General features: G+C 38.0%; 1 protein-coding gene across 1 annotated transcript in view; it reads right to left on the bottom strand.

The window, feature by feature from the left end:
- LOC126204023 (uncharacterized) overlaps window positions 1–14271 on the bottom strand; it is a 135289-nt gene that overhangs the window by 81070 nt on the left and 39948 nt on the right. Inside the window, exon 9 of the mRNA XM_049938450.1 lies at window positions 12285–12729. Coding sequence (XP_049794407.1) covers window positions 12285–12729 — 445 coding nt within the window. The remainder of the gene's footprint in view (window positions 1–12284; window positions 12730–14271) is intronic.

Genomic DNA, 14271 nt, shown 5'->3' with positions numbered 1-14271 from the left:
TGTGAGATCCTGGTTACAACTAGACACAAAGACAGACCAACCAGAGAAACAAGGATTAAAGATGAACAATTTATGAAGGTGGAAAGTGGTAAGTACTTGGGAATTGTGATAGAGGAAAATGGAAGAAATGAGAAAGGGATCAGGGAACGTGGCGGACAGGCAGAAGCGTTCCTGAAAGTGTTGGGAGCCTGGTTTGGAATAAAGACATCCAACAAAAAATCGAAGTAGTAATACACAGAAGTTACTACATCGCAATACTGACCTAAGCATCAGAAACATGGTTAATGAAGGAAAGTGATGCACGCAGATTACAGGCATGTGAAATGAAGTTTCTCAGAAGCAGGGTAGGAGAAACAAGGAGAGATGAAGAGGAATGAAAGGGTAGGAGAAATAGTGAAATAAGATAGAAACTTCATGGCAAAGATGGTATGGGCACTTAAAGAGGATGGAAAACTAGGATTCCCACAAAGATACATGAACTGGAGATGAGAAGGAAACAACCGAGAGGAAAACAAAAGGATAGGTGGCTGACAGGTGTGGAGGAGTGTGTTGAAAAGAGAGGTAAGGACTGGACCAGACTGAACACTGGAAGATGGTGGGAAAACGGGACTTGATGGCAAGGCTTATGTTCCAAACAGACCCAGCCTGGGGCTGTGTACTGTTCAAGATGATGATGACTGTACAGAAATGTACCCCCTACTTTCAAGTAATTGAAAATTCATTCAACAGCAAACACTGTACTTCTGTACGCAATAGTTTACCCATATCTATGCTCACGAGGCAGCATTTGAATGACACTGTCACACCAACATCTATGTTATTTGGATTTTGAACATATTTTTATATGTTATTTGTACTGATTACTTTGTAATGGCCACAGACACTGAAATCGGTTGATTGTGGAGTTAGATATTCACTGTTTAAATGTTGGTACACGCCAATACACCAAAACCAACATGAAAGATGCATTCTGATGGATAACAAGGCACTGTTCAAACATGTGGTTGAAGTGTTCTTGTGTAGGTTATGTTAACAAGAGGTGAAATGGAGCATGATGCATCTGCCATTCTCTCACATTAACAAACAATGCTAAGCCTTCTGTGCCATCACATGCATCCCCGTAACTATCTACAGTTCCCCAGGGGTGGTGGCATTTTTCTTCAGCAAGACAATGCACCACCCCACTGCTCTGTGTGTGAAAGAATGTTTTGAGAAAAACTACACTGAAAGGTTTCACATGGAGACTTTACAAACTTGTAATCATTGATTTTCTTCATAACTACTGTCACTTGCCTACCACGGAGCACCAGTGGCCAAATGTCTGCCAGCCGCACAATTTAAATGCCTGCGGCTCCACTTGCTCCACTTTAAATGCTGCAGGGCCAAGAAGTCAGCTAGTAAGTCAGTTAGTAGACCACCAGAGGGTGATGCCAGTGGCTGTGCCAAAATCTCAACTGTCACATCCAGCTATCATTGGTGCACCAATCAAGACCATGTTCTGCTTCTGCAACGCAGCCACAGCCAAGCTCTCAATCGAAAAGATGTAATATTCCGCATGTCGATTTAAGCTTGTGCCGGGGCAGCACAAGTCAGTGACATTGCCAGCCCTAAACATGAACTTTACAAGAGCTGCTACTGCTGTTGCCATCCAGTCTGCAATCTACTGCCACTCCTCAACCAAGATGTCACACTCCCCAGGGACCAGACTCTGCCAGTTCAGTGTGTCTGCACTGTCCTCATTCTGCCAACTGTAGCTATGAAAATTAACTTTTACATTACTTGTAATCAGCACAGATTTAGCGTTCATGATGAGCATGCTCCTAGTGGCTTGGCAGAACTTTAACTTTTGTTCTAGAAGTTATATCATCCAACAAGGGACTTGATTATTTGTTTTCCAATTATTGACTTTTGTCAGACTGTGTTGTTTACTATAGTGTTCTAGAATAGCTCTTCTCATGCCAGTAAACTTTATTTCTATAACTGATCAGTTTTGGAAGAGACTTCAGGAAGCATTTATTTGTGTTGATGTTACTATTTAGCTAAAGGCTCAGAAATGTGTGCCTTCAACATAAACATTTTTCCAATTTAAATACCGTGTATCAGTTATGTCAGAATTATTATTATTATTATTATTATTATTATTATTATAGGATTTAAAAACACCTGGGGGGAGGAAGGGAGAGAGGTAAGGGGAGGGGGAGGAGGAGGGGAAGTGGGAGTGGGAGGGGGAGAGAACTTTGAATTTTTCCGAGCCCTGTTAAGTACTAAACATTTCGATTGCTCTTAACCTCATATGTAGCATGAGGTCACTGGTTCGATTCTTGATAGATTTGGACTTTTTTATACCTTTATTTGAATTCAATATTTATCATCAAATTGAAATGTTAATTAAAAAATATTAAATCATATTTTAATATAAACATCTTTTCATTTTAATTACAAATCCCACAAAAAACAAAACATTCATATAAATCAAAATTTCATATGGAAATTAAATAATTTTTTCATCACTAGACATTACAAATAAACAAATATAGTACATATATTTCCCAAACAACTTTAAAAATACGATCCTCCAACACCAACACTAAAAGACAAAGACAGTAAGATGGTCCATACCAATAGAGGAAATACAGAAATTTTAGCAGAAACATTTAACACACTACTAAACTGTGAGGATCTCCCAGAGCTATTTGAAATAAACACAAAATCCCTATTAAAAACACCAGCAGAAAATGCAAGTCCACCAACAATCCGTGAAGTCTAACAATGCTTTGAGAGAGCTCAAGAACTACAAAGCACATGGAAAAGGTTAAACATTTGCAGGATTCTGGAAACATGCAGCAGAACCAGCAAAGATATCATTATACCACAGCATCGTGAAAACCTGGGACAAAGAAGAACTACCCAAACAATGGACAATGATAATAATATATCCATCACACGGAAAAGGAGAAAAACAAATCCAGATAACTACAGAGGAGTTTCTCCTTCGGATTGCACATCTGAGGTCTTGTCAAGAATTCTGTACAATTGCTTTAAAGATCAACTTGAACAGGAACTAGGAGACTAACAAAGAGGATTTAGACTTTGGAGCACCTGATCACAACAAGTAATCACCTTAAAATTATCAAATGATATCTATAACAGAAAATAAAACAAGTCATAACCTTTTCAGACTTTTTAAAAAAGCCTATGATTGTATCTGTTACCACGTTGTACAAAGACAGCATCATAAGTAACAACAACCAAGTTTTATTCTGCTTCCACAGGGAGATATCCAAAATAACAATGAGCGAAGCAAGGAACACTACAAAGTCTCATAACTACAGAACACATCAGCATACAGTCTTGTAGGTGAACATGCAATAAGCGAGGCCGAGGGTCTGGCACTCCAGTCTTATATTGGGCTGCTGAGCACACGGCCAGGTTGCCATGTGACCTTTTGGCCAACTGTGGACATACTTGTATTGCACACCATTTGATTACATGCACTCACACTACAGCGTTACAACAGTACCCATGGGTCTTCAATTTTAATATATTAAGGACTTTCGGACTTCATCCCAAATTAATAAACATGATTCAATTAACTGAGAAAAAACATCAAATCCAGGATAACATTCAGAGGAGAAATATCTGAGATGTTAAAATTAAAGCAGGTCTAAGTGTGAGTGATGGCCTATCACCACTACTCATCACTCCGGAATTCTTTGCAAGAGAATGGCACAAGAAAACTCCTAAAAAAATCAAACTGGAACCAAGGGAGATCAGCCCACCTGGCTAGCATCCATCAGTAAACAATCTTTTCTCATCCAGTGTCCACATTAATTGTTTTCCCTCTTCCTGGTTACCTTTAAAATTTCTCTCTCTTCCCTCACTCCTCCCAACATCTCATTTTTCACTTCATCTAACCATTTTATCCCTTCCATCCTCCTCCAAATCCACATCTCAAATGCTTCTATTCTTCTTTCTTCCTCTTTCCTCAGTGTCCATGTCTCAGCTCCATATAATACAATGCTCCATGTGAAGCACTTCACCAGTCTCTTCCTCAGGTCCCTGTCCACGCACCCCACAGATGCCGCCTCCTCTTATTGAATGTCTCCTTGGCAATCGCTATAAGAGTTTTCAACTCCTTGTTACATCTCATGTTGTCTGTAATAATGCTTTACCAATATCCGAAAGCAATAACTTGTACTGTATCTTCCTGCCCTTATCAATTGAAGACCAAGTCATAACATGAGTCCGTGATCATATATTTGGCACTTTATTTTACAGGTATGTCTTGATCACATAAATTTTTACATTTCACTATGATCTTCAGATCATAACATATTCTGATGAGGTATCAATGTCAAACTAAACATGTAGGTATGTAGTAAGCACATAGTAAGCACTTACTTTGTACCTACATGTTTAGTTTGACATTGATACATCAGAATATTTTATGAGCTGAACATGGCAGTAGCCGAATCCGGTCATAGTGAAATGTAAAAATTTATGTGATCAAGATGGACCTGTAAAATAAAGTTCCTGTCCTAACTTTATAGTTGTTCTTAGTTTTCTTACAATTATCACCATACATTTTGTCTTTTTCTTATTAATTCTCATTCCGAATTCTTGTGTCACTCATTCCCAATCTGTACTTGTATTTTCTGTTGTAGATGTAGGCTTTTAATCAGTCTTCTATCCCTATAGTCGACTTCATTCTTACTTAGAATGTCCATTAATTTATTCCACTGTACCCTATCAAAGGCTTTCTCCGAGTCAATGAAAACAATATAAACTCCTCTTCCTCTTTCAATCTCTCTCTCACCTATAATTCTCAGCAGTCTAATTATATCTCTTGTAACTTTCCCTCTTCTAAATCTAAACTGTTCCTCTGCAATACTTTTTTCCAGTGTCTAGTGAAGTCTTCTATCTTTCACCCTTAACAAAACTTTTACTGCATGCGAAATCTTACAGTTCTAAAATCTTCACATTCTTGGCATTCCTCCTCAATCAGTATCATTACTGCCAAGATAAAGTCATCCGGCCATCTACCTTTTTCGTATATCTTACTATGTAGATGTGTGTACTCTTTCACACCACTACTCTGAAGGCTTTTACGCAACTCTGCTGGTAATCCATCAATTCCATTTCTTTTATGATTCTTTATCTCTCTCAATGCCCTTTCTACTTTTACTTCCCAGATACAGCATCCTTTGTCCTCTTCTCTAACTTTCATCACCTCTTCTAATTCACTATCATTTGGCTTTTGATCAGCCTCATACAGGCACTCTACATATTCTTGCCACCTTCCCAACACTTCTGGTTTATGAACCATAGTACCATCACTTCGTTCTATTCTCATACCTGTCCTGTTTTTCTTTACATCAAAGACTAGATCAGCAGCTGATCTATACATCATTTCCTATTTTTTCTTCCTTTTCGTATTTCTCTATTTCTTTGCATCTCTCTTACATCCATGCCTTTATTGCCAGATCTGTTTCTCACCTTAATTCATTATTCAGCTTTCTGTACATTGTTTTTCCTTCTTCATTTCCTACTGCCTCCCAATTTCTTCTTTTTTCAACCTTACCCAACATTGCCTCTGTTACCCATTCATTCCCTATTCTTTTGAACTTCCTCACCCCCCCTTCTACTTCTGTAGATTCCTTAAGGTTTTGTCTCCTCCTCTTCCATTTCTCATTTGCACTCTCTTCATTGGGCCATCTATTCCACAAACGTGTTTTCTAAATCAGCATCCTTATCTTCTTCCTTTAGTCTCTGTAGGTAAAATTTCTCTCTCTGTTTTCTTCCTCTCACTTTCTTCAACCTTATTTGCAAGTCCACCACTACCAAGTTGTGGTCCGAATCCCCAGCGTATGCTCTGGCATGCCCCAGGGTACCCTCTGGCATTCTTAGGCTGTTGTTGTTGTTGTTGTTGTTGTTGTTGTTGTGGTCTTCAGTCCTGAGACTGGTTTGATGCAGCTCTCCATGCTACTCTATCCTGTGCAAGATTCTTCATCTCCCAGTACTTACTGCAACCTACGTCCTTCTGAATCTGCTTAGTGTATTCATCTCTTGGTCTCCCTCTACGATTTTTACCCTCCACGCTGCCCTCCAATGCTAAATTTGTGATCCCTTGATGTCTCACAACATGTCCTACTAACTGGTCCCTTCTTCTTGTCAAGTTGTGCCACAAACTCCTCCTCTCCCCAATTCTATTCAATACCTCCTCGTTAGTTATGTGATCTACCCATCTAATCTTCAGCATTCTTCTGCAGCTCCACATTTCGAAAGCTTCTATTCTCTTCTTGTCTAAGCTATTTTTCGTCCATGTTTCACTTCCACACATGGCTACACTCCATACAAATACTTTCAGAAACGACTTCCTGACACTTAAATCTATACTCGATGTTAACAAATCTTTCTTCTTCAGAAACGCTTTTGTTGCCATTGCCAGTCTACACTGTATATCCTCTCTACTTTGACCATCATCAGTTATTTTGCTCCCCAAATAGCAAAACTCCTTTACTACTTTAAGTGTATCATTTCCTAATCTAATTCCCTCATCATCACCCGACTTAATTCGACTACATTCCATTATCCTCGTTTTGCTTTTGTTGATGTTCATGTTATATCCTCCTTTCAAGACACTGTCCATTCCGTTGAACTGCTCTTCCAAGTCCTTTGCTGTCTCTGACAGAATTACAATGTCATCGGTAAACCTCAAAGTTTTTATTTCTTCTCCGTGGATTTTAATACCTACTCCGAATTTTTCTTTTGTTTCCTTTACTGCTTGCTCAATATACAGATTGAATAACATCCGGGAGAGGCTACAACCCTGTCTCACTCCCTTCCCAACCACTGCTTCCCTTTCACGTCCCTTGACTCTCATAACTGCCATCTGGTTTCTGTTCAAATTGTAAATAGCCTTTTGCTCCCTGTATTTCACCCCTGCCACCTTCAGAATTTGAAAGAGAGTATTCCAGTCAACATTGTCAAAAGCTTTCTCTAAGTCTACAAATGTTAGAAATGTAGGTTTACCTTTCCTTAATCTTTCTTATACGATAAGTCGTAACGTCAGTATTGCCTCACGTGTTCCAACATTTCTACGGAATCCAAACTGATCTTCCCCGAGGTCGGCTTCTACCAGTTTTTCCATTCGTCTGTAAATAATTCACGTTAGTATTTTGCAGCTGTGACTTATTAAACTGATAGTTCGGTAATTTTCACATCTGTCAACACCTGCTTTCTTTGGGATTGGAATTATTATATTCTTCTTGAAATCTGAGGGTATTTCGCCTGTCTCATACATCTTGCTCACCAGATGGTAGAGTTTTGTCATGACTGGCTCTCCCAAGGCCGTCAGTAGTTCTAGTGGAATGTTGTCTACTCCCGGGGCCTTGTTTCGACTCAGGTCTTTCAGTGCTCCGTCAAACTCTTCACACAGTATCATATCTCCCACTTCATCTTCATCTACATCCTCTTCCATTTCCATAATATTGTCCTCAAGTACATCACCCTTGTATAGACCCTCTATATACTCCTTCCACCTTTCTGATTTCCCTTCTTTGCAGAACTGGGTTTCCATCTGAGCTCTTTATATTCATACAAGTGGTTCTCTTTTCTCCAAAGGTCTCTTTAATTTTCCTGTAGGCAGTATCTATCTTACCCCTTGTGAGATAAGCCTCTATGTCCTTACATTTGGTCTCTAGCCATCCCTGCTTAGCCATTTTGCACTTCCTGTCGATCTCATTGTTCAGACGTTTGTATTCCTTTTTCCCAGTTTCATTTCCTGCGTTTTTATATTTTCTCCTTTCATCAATTAAATTCAAATTAACAGAATCTTCCGTCGGTTCTTGGTAGAACAACATTATAATAATAAATGAAAAGCACCAGGATTCTTCCATGTATAGGCAGTTTTTGTATATTCTGAACTACGATATAATCAATTTTGTATCTGTCATCATTCAACCTAGATATCCATGTCTCTGTCTCCTGTGGTATTCTAACAATGGGTTTCGAATCACGAGAGAATTTTCTGTGTCAAAATTAACCAGCGATTCACCCCTGTCATTCGTATTTCCCAATCCAAATCTTCCAACCATTCCCTCCGTTTTCCCCCACTTCAAATCCCCCATTACAACGATGCAGGGGTTTCTTTTTCTTTATTCATAATTTATCCAATCTTTTCATAATATTCCTCTACTTCCTCATCAGTGCATTGACTTGTTGGCACGATTGTATTAAAACAATGTTCTTCTTCTCACCTCTTAGTCTCATCATCATCACCATCACCATCACCATCACCATCACCATCACCACCATCATTTGTCTTCAGTCTTTCATCTGTGTACTCTACTTTCAATACTTTTTCATCAGCCACTTTCCTATCATAATTACCGCACCATAGCACTCTTCTTCCTGCACGAGTAAACCAATTTGTACTCTCCATTATCCAACTGTCCTATCTCGCAAAGTAATTATTTGTAATTTATTTAATTACAGTCTTGCAAAATAGTGATATAGTAGTGATCTTTGAAAAATAATTTAGTTTCTTGACAGAAAAACAATTGAACACTTGTTGTAACCCTCAGAAAGTTCCATTTTATCCCTCAGGGAGTAATTATCCCCAGGCTGGGGACAAACATGGTAAAAGGAAGATTAGCACACTACAAAAATGCACTGTTTTGTTTTGTTTTAACAAGGATAAGGTTCTTTTAAAATGTCTCTGAAGAAGCATACTTTATTACCATTCATAAATACTTCTCTGTCAACATAGAGATTTGATGCATACCATGGGTATTTTGTCATATTCAAAAATACTGATGTTTCCACATCGTGAATCACACAAACTAAATTTTAAAAACCTTTGTGAATCAATTTTACATTTTTTTGTTCAATTAAATACACGTCGTTTTGAAGCCATTTTATAACATTCTTGAGCTCTTTATAAAAAATATACTCCACAGGGCTGGACTAAAGCTATACATTATTTGTTGTTGTTGTTGCTGTCGTCATCGTCTTCAGTCCAAAGACTGGTTTGATGCAGCTCTCCATGCTAGTCTATCCTGAGCAAGCCTCTTCCATCTCCGAGTGACTACTGCAACCAACATCCTTCTGAATCTGTTTACTGTATTAATCTCTTTATTTCCCTCTACGATTTTTCCACACTCACTTCCCTCCAATACTAAACTAGTGACCCCTCAATGGCTCAGAATGTGCCCCATCAACTGGACTATTCTTCTAGTCAGGTTGTACCACAAATCTCTCTCTCCCCCCCTATTCTATTCAGTATCTTCTCATTCATTACATGACCTACCCATCTAATCTTCAGCATTTGTCTGTAGCACCACATTTCAGAAGGTTCTATTCTCTTCTTGTCTAAACTGTTTATCGTCCATGTTCCACTCCCATACATGACTACACTCCATACAAATACTTTCAGAACGGACTGGCTGACACTAAATTTGCAATTTGTACAGAAACCAGATGGCATGTATAAGAGTCAAGGGACATGAAAGGGAAGCAGTGGTTGACAAGGAAGTGAGACAGGGTTGTAGCCTATCCCCAATGTTATTCAACATTTAGTAGGACTAAATTTAATTGTACATGTTGATAACCCCAGTCATTAAAAAACAAGTTATCATATATTTTCAATTTGGTTTGCCATCACTAAGAATCAACAAGCACAATAAATTTTACCTGTCTATGATTTTATGGTTGTAATTAAACAATTTATATAAAAATTAGTTTCCACCTTCCCTATGTTGATGACGCGACACTGGCATTCTTGTATATTTTCACAGATTTGTCCCTCTATCTCTGAACTCTAATTCCTAATGAATCTGTTGGTACTGGCAAGCACAGAAACTACACACAACAATTTTTAATACAAAGTCAATAATATGTTGTGCTGTATATAAATGTGAGTTTTATTTTTTATATTTTGCCTCTGAAGAAAAATAGTTCTTGACCCTTGCTTTGGGGGAGTTCTGTTGATAACAGACTGGTATTGGCATCTTAGCAAATAATTTTAAAATTTACCATGTTTACTTATTCTCTAATATAAATTATTAAGAATTTTAACAATGTAGGATTTTTTTTAACACTTGTTGAATCTGTGTTAGTAATAGAAATAGGATTAAAATTTAATATCAGACAATGACCCTGAGTGCAAAAAGTTTTTTGCTGAAATGAAAATTCCACTACTATTGCACTTTCCTTTTCATACGCATGTTTTGTTACTTTTCACAGACAAATTTGATGTTTGAGTTTGAGTTTCTCAACCAATGGAATGCAAGTTTGAAAATAAGTTTTCCATATTGACTTACAGCAGCTAAAGCCCATTCTTGCAGTTTCTTATCACTTATTGAAAAAATTGCCAAGTTCCTATAAAAATCATTTTACATCCATGAGCCCCAGCAGTTCCTCCATTTTTAATACATTTCTCCCATTCCGTCAATTCCTTCATTCCTTATAAATGGTATCATCCTTCTGCATGTGAAGGTTTTCAAATTCCATTTTGGATGAGATCTGATGATACTAACAACTTTGAAATGTTATCCAGATCTTTTGACCTTATGTCCTCTGGCTCGTAATCAGAATCCTCTTAAAAAGTCTTGTCAATTTTATAACTCAATCAATTCTTCATCAAACATAAAAGATATTTCAACCAAATTCTGTACGATATATCGTTGCAGATCTGCCACCAGAAATTGTTAGTTCTCTGATAAGACCGTGGTATTTTTAAGAACCACCACATAACACAAAATGGCTTTTTTTAAAGACACTTTTTAAATGTCCTTGCACAGCTTTCTTCAACTGCCTCTTCTCAATTAATGTGTCAAGTTCATCAACAGATTTCGCATCTGACATGATAATTATTCTTCTTTAGAATGTTTGTAAATAATACTTTCACTGGATTAAGGTTACACCATTGCAAAAACTAATGATAAAATGAAAATTCTGAACAGCATCAGTTCTCTCAGAACCCATATTTCCCTCACTATTCCTTTGGCTGCATTGCGTTCACAATAAACATAACACTGTAGAGCTATAATCGATCCTCAAAAAAACATGACTCTTCAAATTCCATTTGAATGTAAGCGACAAGAAAAACAAATGATAAAATTGATATTTTTTCATAACACAATATTATTTGCTTTTTCATGCAAATAGTTACTAAAAAACATGTTATTTTTATTAAAAATTAAGATTCTGTATTTTTAATTACCATTTCCATTTTATAGCAAACATTCAAATTAAATAGAGATAAAAGAAAATCTGGCTCTAATGAGAACCGAACCAGTAACCTTGTGATTACAAGATTAGATAACTGTGTGCTCGGCTATGAACAATACGGATAACTAGATTAAAATGTTTTGTATTCAACAGCACTCCAAGGCAGAAAAAAGTCAAAAGAGGACCAGTCCGTAAGATATTCTTACCACGCCTCACTCCTACGGAGTATATATGGGACACCGCTGGGACATGTTATAAAATCTCATTGCTTACATTCATAATGTCTTCATATGAACTCTCGCATTGGTTCAGAATGGTCTGCACCACATTAGATGGGTATACATTATGTACATGTTCCACAAAATAATTATTAATTCACAAAGGAATGCTGTAAAAACTGAATTTTCCATTAGGCATTTTTTTTTTTTTTTTTTTTGTTAAAATTGCATCAGGTTTCAACATTGAAGGTATAATCTTCTACGCTGATAGGCTGCATTGTGTTTCTTCTAGGTGATTGACATTTCAACCCCACTGCTGGGATCTTCTTCAGGATCTTGTGGTGTTCAGGTAACCTGAACACCTAATTTCAGCTAACAGTGAATACATGATGATCCTGAAGAGATCCCAGTAAAGGTATAAGAATGGCAATTGCATAGAAGAAACACAACATGGCCTAGCAACCTATGAGACTTTACTTTCAATAACAACAACCATGAAAGCCTGCTGACTTGCTTAGGTTTCAACCTCTCCTCAAATGCAAAAAAGCCTGCCGCACAAAATACAGTAATTTGGATAAACACACGGAAAAAGATTTATCTTAATGAACGCAAAGGAAGTCACCTTTGCTTGCAAATAAGGAGGAAGAATTTCACTTGCGAATCTGGATAAAAGAGGAAATAATGATTACATTATTTAAAGAAGGAGGAAGGGAGATGAGGGCAGCTGTTTCAGTTGGTGTCACAGTGCTACTACAATAACCACATACAGGGAAAGGAAAGTCCATGCGCAACACAAATTGCAAAATCTGAATATATACATTACATCAAACTTACCTGGTGTAACACAACATAGCTGCATGCCATTCCTCGAAAGAAACAATATGCACACTGATACTGACAATGGCCATGTTTTCTTGTGATGTGTTGTACGAGATCATGTGCTGTGCCATCACCTCGGAAAGGACAATAAGAGCAACGATTCCAGTCTGAACCTTTTTTGTTGAAATGCTGACTCCTTAAATGATTTAGGAAATCGCGACCACCACTCTCAGTATAGTAACAGTTCTTATCCATACATTTATACAAATTGCGGAGACTGTCTACTGTCAGCATCTGGTGACGCACTTTAAAGTTTTTGTGAGAGGGTAACCATTCATTGTTGGGACTAGCTTCACCACTTGTGCTGTTTGGCTTTGAGGAACTGCTTTTTCCAGCTTGTAAATTTGGAGAACGAGTTTCAGTTCTGCTTTTTGGAATAATGTGCTGTACTGTTGGCTGACTGCAAAGAAACAAACATGAAACTGACATCGTCACTGGAGAGAGAGAGAGAGAGAGAGAGAGAGAGAGAGAGAGAGAGAGAGAGAGAGAGAGAGAGTGTGTGTTAAGGTATTCAGAAATAGGAAACACAAGGAAGCAAATAAAGACTGATCCACTGTTCACTACACTTGTTTACATTATACTGTGCTTGATACAGCCAAATAATGGGAACAAAACAAAATACAAACCAGTTTACAATAGGATAATTTTATCATCACATAAAATTGTAGAACCAAAAGATTATAATGCTGATTTTTGGGAGAACACTCCTAAATTTGTGAAATCAAGCAAAAATGAAGAGCCACATGAAAATAAAAGGAGACAGAAAATACAGAGTAATGAATATAAAAGAAAATTTCCTCTAGTGAGCACACATTATTCAGTAGCTTGCATTTTTGTTTCCATAGAAAAGTTTAATTACTGTTGTATTACTGTCTGAAAGACACCAGGGCTAGTTTTCATTTTCTTGTTTTCATTCTTTAATGTTCATAATTTTAGAAGTGGACCTTTGAAACTTCTGCAGCCCCTCCAGTTTTGTAGTTTGCCATCTTGTTACTGCAGTTGTCAGTTTCCAATATTTTGAGTTAACAACTACTTCCACATCATTATACAGTCCCCTTTGCTGAAAGCTGTGGCATCTCTGGTGCCTATGGCATTGCATGGGAGCCCCATAGTTGCACCTTCCAACAAGCATGACCTGACCTGTCCAACCTCACTTGGGGACGGATGGCAAACAGCAGCAGATTCATCAATTTCTAGACCAGTAGATGGGGGTAATGGCCACTCATCCATCCCTCTGCGTCTTAATGACAGGTACAAGACACAGCTCACTGCTGAGAGCACACCTGTGCCAGCATGGGACACTTCATCTATTGGGACTGGAGCTGATAATCAGGAAAGATCCAGAAAAGCACAGAGGTGAGTATGTTTGTCACAGAGAGCTCTAAGTTAGGTGGGTGTTGGAGCCCTATAGGGAATATCTGGCATGTCTGGATATAAGGCCAGAATGCAGTCTGTATGTCTGCTGGGTGGAATGGGGTTCATCCAAGATGTGAAAGCAGCTCTGTCAGTAGCCGATGAGCCCTTTTGGTTTAGTCTGCTGTCAGACATAGCTCATGTCGGATTGAATGACACTTGACACGTAAGGTCAGATGTCATCCTCAGTTCCTTTAGATAGCTAGCTGAATTGAAGACACCTGGCTTCAGTTGCACGGTGGAAGCCATTTGTAATTTGCAGCACTGCTATCAGAGCCGATAGAAATCCTATGTTTGGCATTGATTAGAGGGCTTAAACCAGTCACCTGGATGAATGTTTTTATCCTTGACTGATCAAATAATATGAATGAAAAGTTTTATTGGGCATATCACATTCAGGATCAGGTGATGAAACCGAATGCTAGTCTTCACTGTAAGAATAATATCCACTGTCATTAAAACTGAAATGCTGAAGTCCTTCTCAGTTCAACTATTGTAGCCTATGGTATCATATTTCAAGGCAACTGAC

Source organism: Schistocerca nitens, chromosome 9 (assembly GCF_023898315.1).
Source record: "Schistocerca nitens isolate TAMUIC-IGC-003100 chromosome 9, iqSchNite1.1, whole genome shotgun sequence".
NCBI lineage: Eukaryota > Metazoa > Arthropoda > Insecta > Orthoptera > Acrididae > Schistocerca > Schistocerca nitens.
This window is presented reverse-complemented; position numbering and strand designations above follow the sequence as displayed.